Source organism: Rattus norvegicus, chromosome 18 (genome assembly GCF_021556685.1).
Source record: "Rattus norvegicus strain SHRSP/BbbUtx chromosome 18, alternate assembly SHRSP_T2T, whole genome shotgun sequence".
NCBI lineage: Eukaryota > Metazoa > Chordata > Mammalia > Rodentia > Muridae > Rattus > Rattus norvegicus.
Genome location: NC_141551.1, coordinates 11,873,468 through 11,898,967, shown reverse-complemented (window position 1 = coordinate 11,898,967; position 25,500 = coordinate 11,873,468). Strand labels below are relative to the sequence as shown.

Below are 25,500 nucleotides of genomic sequence, written 5' to 3'. Positions count from 1 at the left end.
GAAAGGTTAGTATACAAAATAATGGGTTTCTTGTGCCTCTTCAAGTGCGTCTGGAAACATACTTTGTCAAATACACTTTGTGCTCAGTCAATCTCCTACCCTCCCACCCACCTCAAGCTGCCTGCCCTCCTAGCTGCTTCCCTCCCTTTCCCCAAACAGTTCTTGCTTTCATTCTTTCCCTCTCCATTCTCGTGATCCCCTAAGGTTAACATTTTAGTTAGACAATGCCATTCTTACCTAACATTGGTGGAGGTCATACCCGTGTCCAGGTCTGTAGCTGTGAACTCCCCCACTCTGTAATTTGCGTCCATTCTACTATGTACCACAAATGTCTTTGAACCTGGTCGGAACACAGAGCCCTCGACGACATTCAATACCTTCACAGTGATCATAGTCACTGTGAGTGTATATTGAGAAAGAATTGACTGGTGGAATTCAGCTACATTTCGAACACCAATACTAAGCTGTAGTTTCTGCATGGCTTCATAATCTAGGGGCTAGAAAACACAGAGAGAATTAGTTATGCTGTAAGAAAACCATTCAGTGGACAGAGAAATCCTTTGAGACAACTCAAAGACATTTGTTATGTTACTATTTGAATTATGTGTTTGAACTCAAATTCACGTGATTACCCAGTCTAGTCTTACTTGCTGGGTATTAAGTTCAAGGTAGACACATGCAAGCATAGGAAGGGGGAAAATCTAGTTGTCCTGGATCTTTTGTTGAAAAGGTTGAAAGCATGGGTCATGAGCTCCAATTGCTCACCAAACCAGTTAATTGCTTAAATTCAAAATATGATTCACTTAATACATTTGCAGTGCAAAGACAATTTGTTAGCTGACATTTCATGCTTCTGACACAGTAACTCTTTTAATAACAAAACATGAATCAAATATATTAGAGACTTAACTAGTTTTATCCCTGAAGAACTATTTAAAATATTCACCTCAGTGTGACATTTTGAATGTCAATGTTATACATAAATGCATACATATATGCTTTTCTTCAATATGTTCTAAAATTATTTCATACTATAAGATAATCAAGTAGTAAGTTTTCTTATACAAGTTGATATCCAAATCCATGCTGCATAGAATTTACTAGATGGCTGATGTATTCCTCATGCACCAAATATATCTTTTCTGAATTTTTATGAATATCTTAAATAAAATATTCATACACTGAGCTCTCCTGATCATCTAAAATTCTGGAATTTAGAATTAGTTTTATTTGCAACTTTAAACACCAATTATAACATATATAAGTGTGTGCGGTTATTACTTTTCCATAATTATAATAAAGTAGTTATCATATTACTTTTCCATAATCATAGTAAAGGATTTGATGTATACTATCATATCAGGGAAAAGCATCCTAGTTTTTAGGTAGAGATATTAAGAGCAGATAAGTTGAGTAATTTTAAGAGTAACATTAAATTGAAAGTGAATAGATTCAGAATTCATTTTCCTAGCATTCAATTTTAGATAGTACCAGAAAAAAATGAATTTAATAGATAAGGAAACCTAGGATTAAATGACGGTGTCATTTACTGGTAGTAAAAGTTAGGACAGGTTGCATGGTTTCTGAGCCTCCATATCTTTGTCACAATATAGATTTAGTATAACCTAATTTTCAAGGGATGCTGGAGGAGCTGATCAGAAGCATCTGGAACCTGTTTCAAGCAAATGGAAGCAACAGTTTCAGTGAATACAAATTTAAGAGACATGGGAGTCGTAAGACCACACTTCCCTAAGGGACCGAGTCTATTGGAAATCTGCTTCATAAGGTTACTCTGAAAAGCAGACTCAAGTTGGATTAAAGATAAGTCTGGAGAGACCAGAGTGAAGGAGCTAGGGGAACCCTGGGCCTACACTAAGAGGCAGAATTCTCAGGGAATGGAGCCCACCCCTACACCCCTGTGGAGGTATGAAAGTAAGAGGTAGATGAAGAGGGACTGTGCTGTATCCTGAATGATTCACTGTGAGTGTCACATACAACTGTCAACAATTATTGAAGACTTAAAGAGGTTGAAATCTTCACTCTCAGCTTCTCCTGAGTCAGATTTCACCTTACATTGCACAGGATATCTTACTGAATGTACATGTGGTGAGTGGTTGATACAGAGGAGAACTAAAATAAGCCTGGCCAACAGCCATGGTGAAATGAGAATACGAAGGTTCTATAATTCTATGATTGTTACCGTTTAATCCCATAGAACCACACTAGCAGAATCACAATGATTTAATTTTATCATCCTGGGGGAGGGAATCAACTCTTAATTTTTATGATAAATATTCCTAAAGCATGATATTAGCATCTCAATGTTGGCATGGGCATATTTAAAAATCCGGTTTTAAAAATATTATTTAATTACTGACTTTGAAGCTGGAGAAATGGTTTAGTGGTTTAGAACACATAATGCTCTCGAAGAGGACCAGAGCTCAGATCCCAGGACAGACACTGATCAGCTAAGAACCACACAAAATTTTGGCTTGAGGGGATCTGGTACCTCTGGTTTCCGAGGGCACTACATCCATGTGCACATGCCCTTACACAGATACAGAAACACACACATGCAATTCAGAGTGATGAAGTAAATCTTTAAATAAATGTAAACAAAATTTGAAACCCTCTTATATAGAAATGCTTTTCCCAGACCTGATCTTTGGAAAGAATTGCATGCGTAAAAAGAGTTTCAAATCTTTAATGCTTGTTTTCCTGAGATTGTATAAGCATATACATTCACATTGAAATTACTTGTACTTTGCATAATTTTAAAGCTTGGCGATTTTTGTTATTTCATAGACTCATTTATGAAATGCTAATATCACTTTAACTTGATGTTATGAAATAGAAAAAGACCAGCAAAACAAATGGTTTAGGGTAATCATGCCATACCTTGACAACCTTCAGAGTTCCTACATTTGTTCTTTCATTCATTTCTATTTCAAACCAATTTCCCTCATTTCCAGTGACAAAGAAAATGACTGCCTTCCAGTTGTCCGAGTATTCTTCATCCAAATCAATGACTCTGAACTGCTGTAGATTGGAGTGCAGTGCGTTTTCTTCAATTTTGATGTCATACTGGAACAAGAGGCAAAGTATCAGAACAAAGCACGGGTGAGATCTGTGGACCAAGCTGTCTGCGCCAAGCTCACAGTTAACTATTTATAGCTAACGACATCCCTGCGTGTAACTGCATACTTAGTTCAAGTCCACTTGCCCACTGAAGAAACAATTCAAGAGAAAGTGTGTGTCTCCGCTGGTGTTCTAGAGAGCAAATCTAGCAAGTGAACCTGAAAACTGAGTGAGTTCCTTAAGAACTGGGATGTGGAGAATGTAAAGTCGCGGAGTCTGATCCTTAAGAAGGATTGCTTACGGATGACTGATCCAAGTACGGAATGTTGTCATTGACATCCAGGATGCTGATGCTGCACTCGCATTCTGCAGACATGCCGTCTGCCCCACCGTCACGGTCTGAGCCTCTCACCACAAGAGAATACTGGCTGTATTGCTGAAAAAGACACATTACAGGCAATCGTACACTGGACGTAGACACTGGCTCAACATCTGCATAAATCTACCATAGAAGACAAGGTAACAGAAGGTAAAAATCGATAGATCTCATATCACTCAGTATGGAACCTGTGACGTCCATTTCTCATGACGCTTACCCAGCATGCTCTCGAAGACACAACCATGCTGTTCAAGACTTCATTACTTATTCATTGTGTGTGCAGAGAGAGAAGGGTATAGAGGATGAGACAGGCCAAAATATTTAAGGTAAGAAAGATTTAGTTCATTAAAGACGCATGCTATGAGTAATACGCCACTGAGTAGTTAAGACAAGTACAGTGGTATCTAGTGGAAGGGGGAGAATGAGAAATAGAGTCACATGATGCTTCTATTTTAATTCTATTCAGTGGCGACTCCATTTTTAGAAGTTGGTGAATGCTATGAAAGACTTATGCATAAACATATTAATTCCCACTCATGCATATAACTTCAGCACTTCTCCTTATGACTCAGCGGTTGAGAGCACTGACTGTTCTTCCAGAAGTCGTGAGTTCAAATTCCAGCAAATACATGGTGGCTCACAACCATTTGTAATGAGATCTGATACCCTCTTTTGGAGTGTCTGAAGACAGCTATAGGGTACTCATATATAATAAATAAATCTTAAAAAAAAAAGAAGTTGGTAAAAGCTATGGGAAGACTTGTGCATAAACATAATTCCCATTTATGGATATAACTTCAGCACTTCTGTTTATGTTCCGCAGAATCATCAATGATTGTGGATGACCTTAACTTCTGACCCCCTTTCTTAGAGAACTCGACTGCTAAAATTATTTTGATGCTAATATCTTTTTGTTGGACTATGTAAAATAATCTGAGAGAAAAGGAAAAGGCTAGGTAGCCATACCTCTTTTTCTAAAGGTGTTTTTCAAACAAGTCAGTAAAGAAATGTAAGTAACCTAAAAACCAGACTCGTGTGTGTGTGTGTGTGTGTGTGTGGTTTGTGTGTGTGTTGTGTGTGTGTGTGTGTGTGTGGTTTGTGTGTGTGTGTGTTGTGTGTGTATGTGGTGTGTGTGGGTGGTGTGTGTGTGTGGTGTGTGTGTGTCTGTGTGTGTGTGTGTGGTGTGTGTGTATGTGTGTGTATGTGTTGTGTGTGTGGTGTGTGTGTGGTGTGTGTGTGTGTGTCTCTGAGTGTGTGTGTGTGTGGTGTGTGTGTGTGTTATTTTAATTGTTTATCACTAGTTTTTGTGAGTTTGTTTTGATCTTTTATTTCTTTTGGGAGAGAGGGAGGGAGAGAGAGAGAGAGAGAGAGAGAGAGAGAGAGAGAGAGAGAGAGAGAATACAACACTTGAACACATTCTTTTAGTTTTTCTTTCTCTTAAGTACCATTGCTTTAGAGTCAGTTCCTTTGAATTAAAATCCATTAAAAGACGAAGGATTACCTCTCTGTCTAGAAAATTATTCATCGTTCTGATTTCTCCAGTTTTTCTGTTGATGATGAACATTGGTGCTTCGGAAGGCTCCTGTCTTACGATCTTGAAGGCTATGAGTGAGTTTAGGTTATTGGGCTCGTCGGCGTCGGTAGCGTTGAGCTTCATTACCAGTGTGTCTAGAAATCAAGGACAGTTGGCCGGATTGGTAATGAACACCATTACAGTCCAATATGCTACCTGTGTCCATACAGCGTGCGTTAACTCTCTCCCCTTTGGACAACACCAACATACCAATGTAATAGCTCCTCCCTTTACTTTTGTCCTAATAAAAAGACCACAGTTAGAGAGGTGCCTAGACATTACAGAAGGGAAGAAGGGAGTCTGTGTCCTGACTCTGTTTATTTATCCAACATAACTTGTTTTAAGCAAGATGCTTATTGTTAAGTAAAATAGCATGAAAACACTATTAATGTGTTTCTCAACAGTGCTATAGGACCTTATTTATAGCCACATGATCTTGTCCTTACTTCCCACAGTTACAAATGAGAATGGTAATAACACCGTATTTATGAAGTTCATGTGAGAATTTAATAGCGAATGAGAATACTGACTGATGTTTACACTGAAAAATGCACTTTAAATAAATATTATTGTTCATCTTGGGCATTTAATAAGTGGCATTGTTATTTAGATTGGAATTGGCTCTTGGGTAGGTGCTGTGTAACTAGGAACTTGTAGGAAATGTTTGACCGCACACACTGCCCTGTCTGTATCTTCTTTCATAATCTAGTATATAGTATTGATGAATGACACTCGTGGGTGTGAAAGCTGTTGACATTCCTTCATCATTTGGAATGCTCTGCTACTCTAAATTGTTTTCAACATACTTTTCTAGTCTTCCAGGACATCCCATCCCTTCTCCTTTTGCTTCTTTCCCCTGGGTCATTTTTTCACCTTCCTCTTTTCTCGCCTCTCCCTCTTAGCCTCACATCTTTTGAACAATCTTCAATGGTGGGCACTGTCCCACTTAGTTACTGAGTATTTGGTAATTACATTTTTAGGTACATGGAACCATAGGGCAGCAACTGTACTCCGAGATTGTCAGAGTCCTTTCAGAGAAATGCTACAGTGGACTAGACTGCTAGTGCCACCAGGTAGCACCATTTGAGAGATATGCTTCCAGTATTTATGGTGAGCCCTATGGAATTACATTTATAACACATTTCCAATGTATAAAACCAGCAACTTGAGCAAAGCGAATCATTGTAATTGGCCTTCTGCAGCTCTGGGGTCCATGTCCACAATTCAGCCCAGAATGAATGGGGAAAAATCCAAAGAACTTACATTACATCTGACAGACTATGTAAAGACTTTTTCATGTCATGAGGACAATAAATATTTATATGTCATATTCATTGTATTAGGCATTATTGCCATATAGAAATAATTAAAAATACGTGAAGGGAAGTATGTGAACCTATGCAAACAAGATATGGTTTATAAAAAGATATGAACTCCATAGATCCCTTTATCTTTAGAGGTCCTAGAACCAAACCAGATAAAGAGGAATGACTACATTTATTATAGCTTGAGTAAAAATGGGAAGCAAAGATTTCTTGACATTCATTTGTTGTTAAGAAAAGCTCTAAGCATCAAAACAGATTACGTGTATTGAATATCTTTGAGTGACTTAAGGTAATCAACTTTGTTCTGTTTCTGGTACTTACTACTCCCCAGTTTTTACTGGGCGCTGTTTACTCCATCCCTCTGCCTTGGAAATGAGTGAGAACATATGATGTCTATTTTTTTGTGTCTGGCTTGATTTGTGTAGTGGTGATCTAAGTTACAATGCATGAGCTCTTTTGAGCTCTTCAGAATAGAGTGTCAATCTGTGTTCTATTTTGAAATGATTACAGAAGGAAGAGTATGGAATTCTTCAGTGCTTACTGGTTAATGACCGGGGAATTCTCTTGATCCTTGTTTGGTTATTATGTATTTTATTGAATAATGTACTCCCATAAGGAGGAACATTTCTTATGTCTGGGTAAAAAATAAATTGAAAGTGAGGATTTTGATCATATGTGAGTGGAATTGCCTTTCAAACACATTTGGGCAGAGAGTAAATTCCCATTTCTCCGAGCCTGTAGGCACTTGCAGATCCTGTCGGGATGTAGTGTAAGAATCTCCAAAGAGCTAGGGCACAAGGCAGACTGTCAGTCCCACTTGTTGCTTTGGAGGTGCTCCTGGGCTGACACCACAACTATGTCTTGAGTCGTTGGTTCCGGATGCTTTCTACACTTTCTCCCAGTTGATGTTTACCTTGCCACAGCTCAGCCCCGTTGCCTAGCAACAGCAATTTAGTCATCAACACATTGTTTCTTTAATAGTGCAGGTGACTCACTTGCGTTAGAGTTTTCCTCGATTTGTCCTAGAAATGTAGTCATTGAAAACACAGGAGGGTTGTCATTTATATCCATCACCCTGACTCTAAGCTCTAGTGGATTCTCCAGGTCTTGACCTTGTGCATTCAGTGCTCGGCAGTAGATCTAGACGGGAAAGGAAAAAGTCAGTGGCAAGGCATGTATTTGTCACTTCTCACAGAATGCAGGCATCCCTGGGTACCACAGGATTAAGGGACACATTATTATTATTATTATTATTATTATTATTATTATTATTACTTCCCACTAAAACAGCGACACGAGCAACTTATACAATCAATAAGACAAGGCAAGGAAGAGCATTCAATGCAAGTTTAAAAACATCCTGGTACGTTAGATAAAAGGAATGATGCATAGTCTATGTTTACAATCAAGCCATGCCAGAGGAGGACGTTAGAGAATGTGGTCAGGGATAGTCAGGAGCACTGTAAACAATAAGTGGCATTCTTAAGTGTTGGAATACCGATTTGGACTTGGAAGCCAAGTGATTAAAGTAATTCTAGGGACGCAGATGAGCAGTGTGAATTAAGGCAGCAAAAAGTAAGGAATATCTGAAGGTAGCTTGGAATATGATTTTTTTTCAGGGCTGGGAATCAAAGCCAGGCCTTTTCATGGAGTCAGCAAATGCTTAATCACTGAGTTTCATCCTCCGATCTTTGATGGGATTTTAATAGAAGAGACTGTAAGATCAGTGAAAAGTTTGTTTTCATTTTTATTTTATTTTTTTTTTAATTAAGAAATGTCAGCCATGTGATTGATGGAAATGGAGGCAGTCGATAGATGAGGAGAACAGAAGAGAAAAGGTAAGTCAGAGGTTAAGGCACATTAGAAGAGAGGCTACTGAAGTTGTGTGACAGTGTCTAGGAATAAAAAAGAGAGATAAGGCCAGGTAGGGATGAGTGAGTTTCTGAAGTTAATTTAGAGCTCAGATGAGTTTGATTATAATGAAATTTGTTCACATGAAACAACTGGCCTCCAGGAGCTCAAGGCTCATCCCTTGGCTTAAAAGGAGAAAGGCAGGGGGACATAGGGGACGGGGAGGGAAGGGGAGGGAAAGCTCTGATCTGGATGCAAAGTAAATAAGTTAATTAATGAAAAGAAGGAACTATTGATTTCCACTGATGTTTCTCTTTTAAAGATTGAATAGAAGTTAAAGATTTGTCCTTCCAAACAAATTAATTTGTTACAGAGCTGATGTAAACTAAGATTTTTGTTAACACATAAGGGAAACATTTCTCTATTAATATTTCCTCATCTATTGGGGTAATGAATTAAGAAAGATCTCAGAAGGCCCAATATTGAGACTCTTGAAATCAAATCTGGTATGGTCTAAGATTTTTCCAGGAATAACATCTACTTGAATAAAGATATTGACACAAAGCCCACTTACAATGAAAAAGGGGGTGACTTCACGATCAACAATGGATGTTATATTGATTTCGCCAGTCTTCTGATTAATAATGAAGATTCCATAAGGTGGTTGGTCAATTCCTACTCCGGAGATGCGGTATGTCACTGGTTGGTTTGCAGCACAATCTGAATGAATCTGTATAAAGACACAGTGAAGATGTTACAAGGGCCATGTGAACTTCTACACGCAACAGATGACAACTGTCTTCCTGGAGAACTGTTGAGTATGCGGTCTACAACATCACCTGGGAGTTTTTAGAAACGGGGAAATGATAAATAACAATGTAATAAAACAATTCCATTTCTATGTCTACCAAACAATAAAGAAACAAATGTCACCCTAAGAAGTCTTTATATACATCAGTCATAGAGGTCATAATCATCAAACATTTATAGTTTTATTTTCATATTAGTTTTGGACTCTGTGCTAGCTCTTTGTCTAGAGATAGCCTTCTTAGAGAGTTATCATGTAATGTTGGTATTTAAATTAAATATAACTTTAAAAATACAAAGATTCAGGAAAGTATTTAAATGGACTTTATAGTAGCAGGCTATTTGAAACTTCTAATTTTAAAAGTGGGGAGGAGAAGGAAAGTACCCACTCCAATAAAGGGTGGTAACTTCTAAATAGTTTATGAATATAAGCAAATCTTACAAGGGAGTTGCCTGTGTATCTGTACAAATGGCTGTTTTTACATCTCTGTGTGTGTATCTACATGTCTGTGGGGGTGAATCTGTGTGTATGTAGGGAGTAGGTTCCTGAGTTTGTGCTTTTGTGTATGAAAAAAAGAAGAAGGAGAATGAGAGGAGCTTGAGGTTATGAACGAGACAACCTCTGGATGTTTGTAAATATGGGCAAACAGGAGTTAATTCTGAGGGTTATGCAGCAGAAAGAGCACATGGTCTGACCACGTTGAGTCCTCAATGCATTTGTAAATCATGGTCCTTTTGGAGTTTAGTGTTACGCACGTTCATGGGTGTTACTTTTGCCAATGAGACAAAACGGTGTTTAGCGCTTTATTCAAGCACCCAACGTTCTTGGTTTATCCCTTTAGGAATTTTGGTTTTCATAATTTGAGTGGGGCGGTGCTGTTAGACCGTACCTTTTCAGTAATATGTGTTTACAAAGCACATGAAAACTGGGCTCTTCCAGAAGTGCGCCCTAGCCCTTGTGCGGTCCAGACTCCTGTTCTGGGTTCACACTTACTTTGGCAATTGGGTTTCTTTTTGAGTTGTCTTCTCCTTCCCGACAGGCTGCGGCGAACTTGATCCATTCTCGTTTCTGCCTTCTGATGGAATGCCACTTGATGGTACCATTTTTGGCGTTATGATCTCTTACCTTAAATAGGTAAAACGTTGTGTCTGTTAACTGTTACTTATGGGTATTCCACTGGGGATTTTGGAGGAGGAGCAATTATGTCAGGAAGAGAAGATGGATAGTTTAGTGGCAAACTAAGAACTCTGGTAATTTTAGCAGTTGGAACTGTCCCACTGTAGTGGTTTTGTATTTATAAGAATGAAGGTTTTCTCGAGGACAGCCAAGTCAACTCTCTTTTGGTCTGCTCCCTCTGTCCCTCTGTCCCTTTCCCCATTTTCTCTTTCTAGTTTTTTCTTTTCTTTTGTTTATTACATGATTTGAGACAGGGTTTCTTTCTGTAGCCCAGGGGACCGCTTATCCACAGTTCTCATGCCTCAGCCTCGGGAGTGCTGAGGTCACAAGCCTTCACTACTCTATTAGTCTGGGAAAAAAAGGTTTCAAATCTTACCTGGATTTGAAATTCACTGTTAACTTCAAGCACCACCTGTGAAAAGCAGCCACAACGGTTAACTTTAAACTATTTTAAAGTCTATATTACTCAATAAATAAAAACACACAAAATAAAAATAAGATCAAACAATACAGGTGTGGGGTAAATTAATGGCTCTAACTCTTCCTTATCTCTTTCTCCTGATCAGCAAGCGCTCTCTACATTAACACATGTGCTATGAGCAGTGTTCTGTTCAACTTAAGTTCCAGATCTGAATGTTGCAATAACTTGTGGTGAAGTAGCAGGATATATTAAGTGATTTTTAATCTAAAATTGTGATTATTTTTAAAACACTGATATTCACATGTCAAAGTAATGTGTCTGTATATTTGTTTAAGACATGGTAAAATGTACAACTAAAAACGAAACATTTTTTACATTCCTTACTTTATTTTGCACTGAGGGTTAGTTTATGTGAGTGTGAACCCTTAGGTTTTGCAAATATATTTTCAAATAAGAAGTATTCAGCTTCTAATTGAGTTTTTCATAAGAGCAAAGCCTCAAATCCATGCTTACAATCAGACTTTAGTGACGATACAAAAGCTATAGTGTACCACTAAAATATGAATAATCCCTTTTAAACAGTGATTAGCTTTTTATAGCTGGTTTCAGGTTCATCCTTAATGAAAATACGAACTTACAGTTTCCAAGAAAATGTTTTGGAAAAACTGTCAAAATGGAAAAGTTAACCAACCAACCAATCATATATTTATAGTCTACATGAGTATCGTGAAGAGAAATATTGCCCACAATATTATGTCAGTCATTGTAATTATTATTAACATTAACCGGACGATAATTAAGTAGAAGACAATGTGGCCAGTGAAATCTGCACGTTCATCGTCATCTCAAACACAGGAGGCCATTATTATCTCCTTTATACAGGCAAAGAAACTGAGATGGGGCTACCAGCTTACTGCAAAATGCAATCTTACACCGTTTAGTCTAAACATGTGTTTATTTCATAGTCAAATGTAAGACAGCCTATTTTCTCAAATAAATTATTAACTAAAACATTACCCTGATATTACATCTTTGAGAACTAAATCTCATATTAGTCATGTTTTTTGCGCTCTCTCTCTCTCTCTCTCTCTCTCTCTCTCTCTCTCGTGTGTGTGTGTGTGTGTGTATGTGTGAGTGTGTGCATGTGTATGTACTTCATGTATGAATACATGTGTGCTCAGGTGAATGCCTATGTACATGTGACCTATACAATGCTGTTGTTTGAGTTGGGCTTGAGTGCAGAACTCCTTTATCCCAGTGAGTTCTTGCTGCCTGTGTTATTTTGGGCGTTCTTTCCTTGCTTGTGCTTCTGGGTGCGATGGCGTTGCAGGGCTGCCTTATCTGTCTGTTTGGAAGTCATTTCTTCATAGCTACAGCCTGTGTACTCATCGGCTATCTGTTATTGCACTTCTTTTCCTGGAGTGAGGTGCCCGTGCCTGCCGCTTTGGGTAACTGGCCAGATGACTAAGAACTCTGCCCAGCTTTGTGAAGCTAGGTCATCCTCTTTCCCATGAGAGGCGACTTCGGCAGAAGACCAAGGTTTCACCACAGTGTCAGACTCACAATTGGATGGGTAATTAAAAAACTGCCTAGTCTGCCTTTTAAAATGTGTGTGAGCTGCTGCTCCTCCTCCCCTCCTCTTTCCTTCTTCATTTTCTCAGAATGCAGAATAAACTCATACACTAAGTATTAGGCTTTTACAGACAAAACAATGACATGGAAAGATCATTATGTAGTCTAAAAGCAACACACACACACACAAACACACACACAGAGACACACACACATACAGAGCCCTATCTATATGTGTGTATATGTATATATATTCTATATAAATTCTATATAAAAATAGCCCAAAAGACACATGCACATTAATTTCTATATCACTTTTATAGCTCTATCTCATTCAAGATGTGGGTAATCAGACCTCACACAGATGCCTTTCTAGTCCTAACATCATTCTTTGTGTGCTACAGGGATGCTGAAGCATTATGGTCATGGGAAAGGCATGCTGAAATTATAGGCTTGAAAGATTACTTGGACAACAGTTGGTAGGAGCAATGGGAAGACTAAGAAATTACAGGCTAAAGGTTGTTGGGTCTTAAACACCAATCAAAGCAGAGGTGAGGAAGAGCTGAGTAGATGCAGAGGTAGTGGGAGCCAAGGGAAAAGAGCAAGGGAGAGATTCTGGACTGACAGGATCCACAAGGTTAGAGAGCAGATGGGATGGGAGATAGAGAGCAGGCAGGATCTCAGGAGCTCGCAGTGCTAAAATGTGGGATAGAACTGGAGGAAGGAGAAGGTTGGAGGTGCTGGAGGGATGCCAGATAAAGGCATGTAGCCACTAAGCAAACACCTAGCTTGGGTTTGTAATGCTGAGCTGTATCCACTCGGGCAGGGTTGTTGAAATCATAGGAGAACTGGATACTTGTAAAGTCGAAGATTCGGCAAAGAAACAGCCTGTGGCCAAGGATGGCACAGGGAACTTTGTTTAACTGGGAGTAACTGGAAAGCTGAGTGGTGGCATTGGTTGTGAAGAGACAGTGAGGAGGAAGAGAGGAGGAAAGAAAGGAGCAAGGGAGGTGGAGGGAAGAAAGGCAGGTGTGAAAGGGTACCATACAGATCGGAGGGAATAAAACGACTCACAGACACCAAAGACCAGGTGTTGAAAGACCGGATGAAAGGTTAGATGATGTTAAAAAATTGAACTGTGTGAAATTAGAGGAAATCTTGGAGTTCCAGGGTCCTTCCGGAGAACGTTTTCAACTAGACAAGACAAAGGTTGGCCTTACCAAAAGAGAACAAAGGATGAAGAGAATTTGGAAGACATACAATTTCTTTCCCAAGAATTTTGATAAGATAAAAGAACAAGACAGAATTGTAGCATTAGGTGTGGGGATCAGGAAAATTTTTGTGGAGGAGGGAGATACTACGTTTGAAAGTTGAGAAGAGATTTTGATTAGAAAGAAGCTTACTTTTAAAAGAGGTGTAAGGGGGTGGTTAGGCACGCAATGAGGAAGATGGAGATTATGATAAGTTGATTGGAAAAGCACTGTCAGAGAACACTTGTCCTAAATGACCTAAATGGTAATGTTCTGACAATGATGGAGTAGCTTGAGCTCCGAAATAATTCTGAAATTTCTGCAGTGGCAGTTTCCCCAGAGACATGGGCTGTCAAGTGTTCAGCGAGACTCTATTCTCTTGCCCACTGAAAACCTCATCTGTCTGTGTCTCCGTGTCATGTCACCAGCACTGAAAACTAAACTCTCTTGGAGTCCAAAAGTTGTATAACATCAGTAAGTAGTTCATCTCAATAGGCTCTTCCCTTCACACCTGCTTCCACAGCCAAAGTTCATTCACTTAAAAACCAAAGGACGCAAATTCATGGCACTAGACGTGAATTTTAACAAGTTTTTTATTTTATTTTATTAAAACTTGTCATTTGGCTATAATAAAATTTGGCTTGAGGGTAATTTTATGAGGAAAATATCCTATATTAATAATGAAGGAAGTGGCAGCTTGTTGAATAAAATGTCTTTGTTAAGTATTAGGTACTTTACAAGCATAAGCCAGAAAGAATGGGTAAGATAGAATGTTTCTTATAAAACAAACAACCCCCACCCCCAGAATAAACAGCAAAACAAACACACCCGTCTTTTATATTTCTTTTAGATTTCTCCGACAATGGCTATGATGTTGGGGTTGGCCATACCTCAGTGTGTTAATTTCTCCTATTTGTTCATATCTTTGAGGAACGTGTGCTATAAGGGTCTAAGACAGCATGGTGTCTTTAAAGCAGTGCTTCTTAACGTTCTCAATCAAAGGTCATAACCCTTCTGGAGGAAGAACAACCCTTTCACAGGGGTCACATGTCAGATGCCCTGCACGTAAGATTATGATTTGTAACAGTAGAAAACTATAGATACGAAGTAACATGAAATGATCTTATGGTTGTGGATCATCACAATACAAAGGAACTGTATTAAAGAGTTACAGCCTTAGGAAGCACGAGACCTTGAACATTCTGGCAAGCTTTGGTTGAAAGTTCAGGTGGAGCAACACTTTATCACAAAACATTGGGATAAGGCAACATGATTATTTCCATACTGACTTCCTTGATAGCATATAATTTTGGAGTATGTGTGGGAAAAGTAACTTGAACTATTAAAAATTTCCCTTTTGGGTTACTGTTCTGAGTAATGAGACGCCATGGAGTCGTCTTGCATTCATTGAGAGAACTGTGAGGGATGCAGAGGTTAATCTGACATGGGACTTGCCCTCAAATAGCTTAGAATTAGAGAGTTTCAAAAGCAGCAATCAGCTGTTAATTTGTAGGAATATAATTCTAATTACACAAGTATAAAAGACTACTCACGCTCGTAGAGCAATTAAGAGCATGGATCACCAGCCATTGGCATGAGAAAAGTTGGACCTATCTAAGACCATTACAAGAGTTCGCATGCCAAGCATAACTAGTACAAGTGGCATGACCCAGCACCCTGGAGGGCGTTACCTCAGCTGAGGAAGCAAAAGAAATCTACCCACAATGCCCAGCAGACCAAGTTTCCTGCCTGGGCATTAGGCAATGACAGTTAAGGTGCTGGGATGTTCAGCAACAGAGTCCTTGTTGAATAGAGAGGTGTCAGAAAGCAGGAGATGTGCATAGGGACCAGCGGGTCAGGTGCTTCTCGAGTCACCTCTACTGCATCCTTGCTTTGGCTTTTCTTGCTATTGAAACGCTTTCTTTCACACTGGGACAGCCCGAATTGCCTGGTGGTGGATTTGTCCTCTCCATTCATATAAAATGGAAAGAAGATATGACTGCTAAGTTGTCAGATTCTTAGGAAGGTTTTGCAAACACCACATTTGTGGAGATGATCCTGTGTAACTACAGTTTATATTTCACTCACCAGAGGACTAGAAACACCAATTCCATTCCCTATAACATGAGGGACTGAAATGCTATTCTCGGCAGTGTAGGTCCAGCATCAGGCTCCATGCTGGATTTTCTTCTGTTTGGTCTAGAGCAGCTGTTTAATACTTTTTCTTTTTTTCTTTTTTTTTTTTTTTGGTTCTTTTTTTCGGAGCTGGGGACCGAACCCAGGGCCTTGCGCTTCCTAGGCAAGCGCTCTACCACTGAGCTAAATCCCCAACCCCAATACTTTTTCTTACTTTTGGTGTCAGTTAACAAAAATAAGGGAACTTTCAATATCTGGTTCAAATAACATAATAAACTATGTCATAAACAAGTACCATTTTAACTCTTTCATGTATGCTTAAAAAGTTCAATCAAGTTCACATTGCGGGGTTAATCTATTGGGCATTTAGGCATTTTACTTTTAATTGAACGAAAGAGTAATATCATAAAAATCTCAGAAAAAGGGTAGACTAGAGCCTACTCTAGTGGTGCGTGCCTATAACTGAAGCATTGAGGAGGCTGAGACAGGAGGATATGTTTAAGAGTAGCATGCACTGCCTGGTGAGTGCAGGCTAGGCTGAGCTGCAGAGGAAGACCCTGAATCAAAAATTTAAAATCAAACAAAAACCAAAACTATGACTAACATTATTTTTGTTAACAGATAAAAGAAGGAGTCCCCCTCCCCGCTCCACCGTGTTCTTTTTATCCTTAAACTGTAGAAGTTGCCTCTATAGGAAAAGCTGTCTTCAGATTTATACTCATGTTTGTCAGATTAACCAGACCTGGCAACTTTGTAAGTGAAATGTCCAGCAATTGTTCGAGCTCTCAGATCCTGCTATTCTCTACCATAGAGGCTGAGGTCATCATAGGCATCACAACCATCAGCAAAGATTTTCTTTTTTTTTTGTTGTTGTAAAGGTAGCACTGTTCTCTGGCAGGATAAATACAATATTCTTTCCATACATTGAGATAGATAGAAAGATAGATAGATAGACAGAAAGATAGATAGTTAGATGGTAGATAGATGATAGAAGATAGAAGATAAATAGATGATAGATTGATAAATGAGAGATAGGTGAGAGAGATAGATGAGAGAAGATGGATAGATAGATTGATAGATGAGAGATTGGTGATAGATAAGAGAAGGAGGGGTGAGGAGAAAGAAGAGGAAGAAGAGGATGAGGAAAAGGGGGGTGAGGAGGAGTAAGAGTCAGTTCATGCCTTTATCTTGCAGTGCTGCAACAGATATGAGCTACCATCTACCCAGGTGGATGTGTGAGTCAGTGGGGAGCTTATGCCGCCATCCTGGTCCTTTTAGGAGTAACTTCTCTGCTGTAGTCTCTCGGACCTAACTTACTTATTTAGGGAAGGCTTAAAGCATGACTTCCACATGTGCTGAGCAGGTCACGAAATACACCAACACATAACTGTCCAGCCCTCTAAACAGCTTTATATAAAAATATTATCAGCTCTCACATTTGAAAGAAGTTGGCATTTTTCAAATGCATTCCTAACATGGATTTTTATTTATCAACTTTTAACAGCGAATAGACTTCATATTGCTTTCCACTCTTTTACTTTGGTAAAGGTGAATACACTCAGTGAGGCTGGGGACTGAAGACTGGGATTGCAATATCTGCTAAAATTGGCAATGCAAATAGGATACCCAAGGCCTTCAAAGGGAAATATTTCACCAGAAAGAGTAGAATTAACTGGAAAGATGCTATTTTAAGTTGTTACAGTAAAAGTTTCTAAAGATGGGCTGGGGAGAAGCCTGGGTGGTGAAGAGTGTGCTCTTGCAGAAGACTGAATTCAGTCCTCAGCACCCACACTCCTTGATTAGTCAGCACTGGGAACACCTGCTCAGGGGCACCCACACACCTGTATCATACACTCACACAGACTCATTCATACACACACACACACACACACACACACACACACACACACACACACACACACAAGTAAAAACAGAAATAAAGATAAAATGTCTGAGAAACATGTCTTAGATTCCACAGACTTCTCTCTTCTCCTAACCAATTCTCTCTCTCTGTCTATCTGTCTGTCTGTCTCTCTCCCTCTGTCTCTGTCTCTGTCTCTCCCTGTCTGTTTCTCTCTGTCTCTGTCTCTCCCTCCCCTCCAAGTCTAGAGAATAAAACTATATATTTCCAGAACCTCTTCCCCTAGGCCAACAGTTCCATGAGGACTTTGGTAAGATGATCTATTTTATTGACAAATCAGAAATATCCTGTTTGGAGGAACTTTGTAAAATGCAGTTAATTAGAAATACTTTTATAAATGAAGAAACAAAGACTTATTCATAAATTCAATGAAGGCTAGCAGATAGGCGCTAAAACAGCACAAATGAGTGGAAATGCTACACGAAGCCTTAAGGAGTCAAATTTATATGAAATTAAAAATTAAAGCATTGGATTATTTAGCAGTACACAGGTGTCCCTGTGGTTAAATGACATGGGGTATAATAATCATTGATTTTTTTTTTCCCCATAGCCCAGGTTGTGACATCACGTGAGCCTAGAAAGTCAGTTAAAAAGCATCTGGACAGCAGTCACACCTGAGGGTGACTTCGAACTAAAGCTCCTGAGACTCACTTGTAACTACACGTTAGTACTTACGAGCCCCTGCCCTTCTATCATTCCCTTCTGAGAATCGAACCCGGGGCCTGATGCCTGCTAGGCAGGTATCCCCTCATTGAGCAACATCCCCAGCCCCATGGCTCCTCCTAATAAACAAACTGAATTCAAACTAGCCAGCATATAGTAAACCAAAACTCTAACGTGGTATGATGCGAATCCACCATTGCAGTTCAAAAACCAAGCAGGTGAAAACAGTGCAGGGCCATATCCTGCCAAAAGCCAGCTGGGGAGGGATTTGCCTGGCCCTGACCCTTTGAGATGACATTTATCCCACTGGGAGAGAGTATGACTTTAAAACTCTTTGCTGAACATGAGATCAATATCCTGGTGTGGCACATTTATGAACTGTGAGAGAAAATGGGTGGCTTGGAAGGGGGCAACAATAAATCGTTCCCATGCATGGTTTGACTAACAGGTGTACGGTTCTGTGCCATATCCTGACTGGAGGACACGGACAGCAGCAATCACACCTATCCCTTAGTGAAGCTCATCCTGTCACCTGCTATGTATTTATATAAAACTCCTCCTGTATTCGCAGTTTTTGGAATTAGCAATGGAATTTTCATTCACGCTCTAAACAGCAGAGGGATTTGGCGTTAGTAAGATTCTGACAACCTCTGGGAAGGAAGAGATGGCTGGGACTGTGAGGTTCACCACCGACAGCTGTAATCCTCATGTCTATAAATCCTTTCCTGGCTTTAAAACACAATGTCATTCTGTCAATCAAAACACCCAGAGAAGGGGAAATGTTTCAATTCATAACCCAGACACATCTGGCATATCAATTTGAAAAGATCCATCCATGCGAATGAGAACTTGAACAAGCAAACACAGCAAACTTAGGTCTATCTTAAATTCAATATTTTCCCGGAGTGACCAACCATTGACTGGGATGTCAGACATGGTTTGGTGAGTGGACACTGGGGCGTTAATATGGTGTGGAGTCTTCAATTAAAGAGAGAAACGCCACTTAAAATCACAGTTCATAAAAAACCACCTTGTCATTAACATAAACTTTTAATGGTTTAGCACAGAAGTACCTGGAAATAACATTCTCTGAAAAGTCCTCGCTCGGCTAAGCTGGGGCTAGGGGGTAGGGGATGCTTGGAGCAGAATCCACTTACCAGGAAAGCAAGCAGCAGGGCAGCTCTCCTGAAGGAGTGCCAGTCCATCGCTGCAGCTGGCTTCTGTTACATCCACAGCCAACGGAGTTTGTTTGCTCTTCTCTGCTTTTTCCTTTTTTCCTTCTCCTACTCCGCTGGTGTCTGATTAAAATAATTTCCCAGTAGATGTTCTTACATGCAGGCTTTGAGGTGTTTCTGCCTTCCACTGGGAGAAGGAGGGAAGGTACGTATAACCAGTCTGGATCCCCACCCTAAAAACTTGGGCTGGTCTCAGTGAAATGCTTGACAAGATCATCATTGCTCCCAGGTAAAAGCTAAGGGACACACCCTCTGCCAGTTGAAAAGCTGCTCTCTGTGGGGGTGGGACTTGCCTCTTCTCTACTGAAGGCTTTTGGTGACAGACAGTCAAAAGGGCCAAAGCATGGGGGCTCCTGCTTGTGCTGAAAGGCTTCTCAGCTGTTCAGAAGTTCCCGCTTTTCATCAGATTAATAAGACAAGAATATTTGGACTGTCTGTGTCATTCGTAGACTCGTATAGCTTATGTTCAGAGCCAAACCCTCAGGTCATAGTAGAGAATTATAAGCTTCTCATTTTAGTAGATGTTAGGAAAGATGCAGCTAGTTCCAGAGTTATTAAGGTTAGAATTACTAATGACGAGTGAGGATTTTTAAAAAGCATTTTTGAACGAACAAGGCATAACTCTTCCGATCATTTACTGCCTTGTGTAACTCCTGCTCTCCTTTATGTGACCTGTTTAAGGCCAGGGAGCTCCCCATTTTCTCTCTATGGGTATTTTCATCTCCCTCTTTAATTTTCTCCTCTTTAAGGGCCTGTCCTTTTAAAATGCATTAAAACAAACTTGAAAACTTCACCAAGGTAGATTCGAAGGAAACAGCCACAGCCTCCAGTTAAAATCCTGTCCAGTGCTGAAATGCTAACGAGGGTACGGAAGATTCACTTCGAGTGAGGTGGTTAAAATCAGTGTGGATTCCCAAGCACAGGGCCAAGACTGCACACGGAGCCAATTAAGACACAGGGTAAGGCTGCCCACACATGCAGCGCTGCAAGAGCTTGAGGCGAGCAAGAATGTTGACCCACACACAGCAACAGTCTCTTGGGATACCTTCTCTCAAATACCCTCTCAGGAACCCAATCGGAGCTGGACACCCTCGGGATTTGTTACGGCACTCGGAAGCAAGGCCAGTGTGATAACGTGTAGATTATTGTCAGAGAATGCTAAACTTGTCCCAGAAAAGGAAGATCTCTCTGGGGGCCAGCCTATACGGTGTTGTCATTTTGCTCTTGGTGTGTGGCAACACTTACCTGACAGCGGTTTGAAATGTCACATGATTCACTGGAGGACACAGAGGGGTGGAAAGGGGCCTTCTGTGCTTGCAGTGAGTAAAAATGGTAGGTAGGGATTGGTTGCTGTGACTAGACAAAGTAATGAGAGGAGTAGGCTGAATTCCTCACCAGTAACCGAGAATATGAGGGTCCACCTATGACTCAGTTTGAACAATGCATTATTAGTAAATAGATCATGTGACCGGGAATGACAGAGCACTCACCAGGCACCAAAGACTGGAGGACCGACTCTTGTCGGCTGGCGTGACCAGGGAATATTCTACCCATCTGGAATTCTGGGCTTGCTGCCAGGAAGCGCCCGGCCCCTCTTCACCCATTGAATTATCTTTCCCTGGCCCCACCCTAACTCAAGGCCCTACTCCAACAATCCCAACCAACCAGATGGTGTGGGGAACGAGCAACTTATCTAGCAGCTTTCTGGGGAGGAGCCCCGATCTCGAGGAGCAGGGACAATCTCAGTGGGAGAATCAGCCACATCAAGCAAAGCGGGGAGGATGCTCACAAGTCTCCATCGCTCTTCCTTTGCCTCTTGTCTTTTCGTCTTTCAGTGCGTCTAAGCACTGAGGAAGTGCTTTTATTTACTTAGAGTGTGGTGCATATATGCATTCGTACGCACTTTTTTTTTAGGCGAAGCTTCTTTACACAGTCCAAGTTGGCCTTGAACTCAGCACCTTGCCAGAGCCTGCCTAGAGTTGCGGTTGCAGCTGTACGCCATTGTGCCTGCTTACCCTTTATTCCCTTGTTTAAAAGGAATTGCATCGGTCATGGGCACAGCCTCTTTTCCTGACTCCGTACCACTCCCTGGTCCTGATGCTAAGGAGTGACGCTCCCTTGAGGTGAACTGTGGAAGTCTTCTCATTCTCCACCATTCTTCAAATGGTCTTCGCTCGGCAGCCCCTTCCTCATCTTGGCGCAACCGCTACTCAGTTTGCACCTGTCCATCTCCACGCACCGCAAACCTCCCCTCAGTCCTGGTTACTATTTATTGCGATTCCCATTTCTTAGAATTTTTTATGAAATTTGGCAGGGGAGAGGGTAATTTTGAATTGGATTTTCCCTAGTGAGCGGACAAATTCAGTCAACTTCCCTTTTTCTTGATAATACATGGTAAACCCTGGAATGTTACCTCAAAGGAACAGCATTTCTGCCTCTGTACGGCACTTTCCTGGAACACAAACAAAACTTTAAGGATAATAGATTATGCTAAGTTAGAATTCTGTTGGCATGCTCTATGGAATTTATTTCCTATCTGACCTCCTTTTTAGAGGGCCCAGAGCAGACACTCACATTTCAGAAAAACCTTCGAGAATGTGCTACTTTGATGTATGGGTCAAAACGATCTTACCCAATCCTATGCTATAGAGAACAGATGAGGAGGTTTCATCCACAGTTCTGCATAAATCCCGTCGGTGGTGCAGGCCTGTAATCCTGAGCTCAGGTGGTAGAAACGGGAGGATAGACCTTCTATGTCATTCTCAGCTACAGAATAATTTTCCAGTGACATAGTGTTTAATATTGCTCAAAATGAGGTGATGCCTTAATGAGTTAGTGTCATGCACAAAAAATACCCAAGAGATTGGTGTCTACACTAGATGAAAAAGAATTTACTCATATATAAAAAAAATGAAGTGCAAATTTATGTTTAATGGTTGCCGGCTCAGAAAAGCAGCTATGAAAGTAGTCATGGGGATGTGTAGGGAAGCTTAAACACGATTATTAGAGAATTAGTATAAGGTTTCCTAGGGTGGGTCACATTATATATTTATATATCAGGAAAGGAACTCTTGTGATAATGTAAGTTTCTCCTGGTTGCTCAGCAATTAAAATAAATGAAATAAATACAGTAAGATGTTAGCAACTATTAATGCTCAGTGCTAGCATAAGACATTGGGTTTTTTTTGCTGTTTGTTTTGGTTTATTTAAACATTTCATAATAATAGACCAGAGTAGGAGTTAAGAATGATAAACATTGATCAAATCTGGCTATTGGCCTGTTTTTGTTTATAATTGGAATGCCAGCAGTCTCACGGGGTCTTACCTAGGGTTTATGGGTAATTTCATTCCGCACTGAGTTTTCATAGAGAGCAGGTGGTCAAAAGAGCTTAAGAGATAACAGCTTATGTAATTTTACAGACGGTAGTAACTGGTGTTCGCGCACAGTATTTTTCACTAATGGCTTTGAGAACAGTCCATCTACTGTTTTTCCAGAATTTTCAGAAATTATTGCCTTTGCTGTGTTTTTAAAATTCAGTTCCACCAACATTTCTTAGGATTATTATGAACTACTGGGGTTGTAGGGACACATACACACACACATACATATATATATATACACACATATATATTCATAAAAGTTCCCGTTTATTTACTGTTGATTTGAGTGTGAATTGGTACAACCCATGTGGAAATCAGTATAGGGGTTTATTAAAATCTAGAAATAGATCAGCCGTGTAAGCCACCTATGTCTTTCCTGTGCACGTTTCCAAAGGACTCTGTGCCCTACTTCAGAAACACCACCTGCTCATTCAAGTTCATTGCTGTGATATTCACTCAAAATGGAAATAGAAACAGTGTAGGTGTGCATCGACAGATGAATAACAAAATGCAGTACATATACACAATGGGATATTGATCAGCTGCACAGAAAAATGAAATGGTAAAATTTGTAATTAAGTAAATGGAGCCAGGAATAACTATTTGGAGGGAAGTAATCGAGAGCTTAGAGACTAAAACCTCATGTTCTCTCTCATACATGGAATCTTTGGATCTTTAGAACTTTGAATCTTTAGATATGTATGTTTAAATTGGGGCACGTACAGAAGTTAGGACATCAGTGAGGCCCATGGGATTGAATTTCACGGGAGTGGGGACAGAAGCAGGTGGTTATGAAGGAGAAAAGGGAATATGAGAACAGGAAGGGGCTAATGGGGTGGGTAATGGATGGGCAGGTTAGAGTAGCGAAACTTAAAAACTTGGAAAAATCTGTATGTAATATAAATATGCTACTTTGGAAATTTTCTAAAATATATACATACAGTGTGGAGACAAGGCTTCCCACCGACACCCTGGGCTATCAACAAGAAGCCCATTGCTTGAGGCTCTCCTAGACACCACAAACTTTGCAGGCTATTGTCATTGCTCCTGGGTGCTCTCCACAGCCTGACTGTAAGATCATTTTGCTGAGTCACCACATACTTGAGGAGGAGAAATCAAGCTAGCATCAGTGCGGAAGCTTCGTCCTCTCATCCCTATGGATGTTCTGTGCATATTAGCTGGAGAGAAAAGCCATCAAGAGTCCTACCAAGCAGCATGAATACTGAGAGGTACAATGACTGAATTGGCAAAATATGCTCTGGTTCAATACTGGCGCAAATGTTATGGTAGTGACCATGATGGTTTGAATGAGAAAGATTCCCATAGGCTCATGGCTTTTAATGCTTGTTTCCCAGTTAGCAGAGCGCTTTGGGAAAGACTGGGAGGTGTGGCTTTGTTAGAGTAGGTATATCCTTGTTGAAGGGATGGTGTCACTGGGATACATTTGAGGTTTCAAAAGCCAGGGCTAGACTCTGTTGCCCGTCCCTCCGTCTGTCTCTGGGTCTCTCTTTGCCTGCCTGCTTGCCTGCCTGCCTGCCTACGGACCAGAATGGAAGCTTTCAGCCCTACACATGCTTGCAGGCTGCCATGCTTCTTGCCATGATTATAATGGATTAATCCTCTGAAACAGTAAACAAGTCCCAAGTTAAATGTTTTCTTTTATAAGAGTTGTTCTGGTAAGGATGTCCTCACAGCGATAGAACAGTAACAAAGACAGTAACAAACCACTTTACTATTGGATTTAAAATCTGTTACAGAGGATGAAACTCATGTTGGAACCATTAACAGAGCCCAAAATCTATGGCATGCAGGGTCCACAGGTCATAAAACCTAATGCTATTATTCTACTGTTGGCCACAGTAATAAACTGCCACCCGAGTTCTAACCTTTACCCATAGATTAGTGCATCTCTCAGACTTCATCACAGTAGCTTCCCTCTACCATAGATGGTGATTAGCACAGAGACTCCGGTGGTTTGTTGAGGATAAGAGACTGTGGAGTTCTCATCTATATCACACCTTTCCTCACGAGTTGTTGGGAGCACAGCATGAAGGTCCTGGTGCCCACAGATCTCCATTGAAACCAGTTATGAGAAGCACACAGGATTGTCTTTCCAATGGGAAAGATGAAAAACCTGTCCTTCCACCCAGAAAGCTGAGAATTAACAGCTGATTAACAGGTGATCTACATTATTTGTTGAGCCAACCGTATCAAGCTCCTACAACCAGAAGCAGAGGCAGCTAATAATCTAAGTGACCTTTACAGACCAGAGCTCCGCAAGCCCCCACAAACAGGACAGGAAAAACCTAATGGTCTAAATGACCCTCATGAGCAGAGGCTCCTACAAGCTTCTACAGCCATAACTGGAGATTAATAATGATCTAAATGACCTTTAGAGCCAGAGGCTTCCCCAAGCTTCTACAACCAGGATCAGAAGTGGTTAATAAACGCCCAAATGACATCTAGGTTATCTGTAGGTCCAAAACCAAGCCAGACCTTTAGTCCTTAAACTAATGTAGGTAGCCTATGTTTAGAACCCATCTTCTTAGAAAAAAAATGACATGTACCCTGAGTTGAATTTAGATACAATTACAGTTCCTTGTGCACAGGAGACTACATTACACCAGGAAATATTTTCCCCAAAATCATTCTGGGCTTAAATAAGTTGGGAATAAACCTAATATCAGGTTCATTAGAAGGCTTGATCCAGGTTGAGGAAGTCAATCTGAGC

At 40.4% G+C, this 25,500-nt stretch overlaps 1 protein-coding gene across 1 annotated transcript in view; it reads right to left on the bottom strand.

Annotated features, from left to right (window-relative positions):
* Dsg1 (desmoglein 1) overlaps positions 1-19,507 on the bottom strand; it is a 30,826-nt gene extending 11,319 nt beyond the window's left edge. The window contains 9 exon segments of the mRNA NM_001432427.1: positions 238-497; positions 2,899-3,084; positions 3,380-3,514; positions 4,959-5,125; positions 7,351-7,495; positions 8,781-8,936; positions 10,008-10,139; positions 10,567-10,602; positions 19,311-19,507. Coding sequence (NP_001419356.1) covers positions 238-497; positions 2,899-3,084; positions 3,380-3,514; positions 4,959-5,125; positions 7,351-7,495; positions 8,781-8,936; positions 10,008-10,139; positions 10,567-10,602; positions 19,311-19,358 — 1,265 coding nt within the window. The 5' untranslated portion in view covers positions 19,359-19,507.
* Between the last annotated feature and the right edge of the window lie 5,993 nt (positions 19,508-25,500).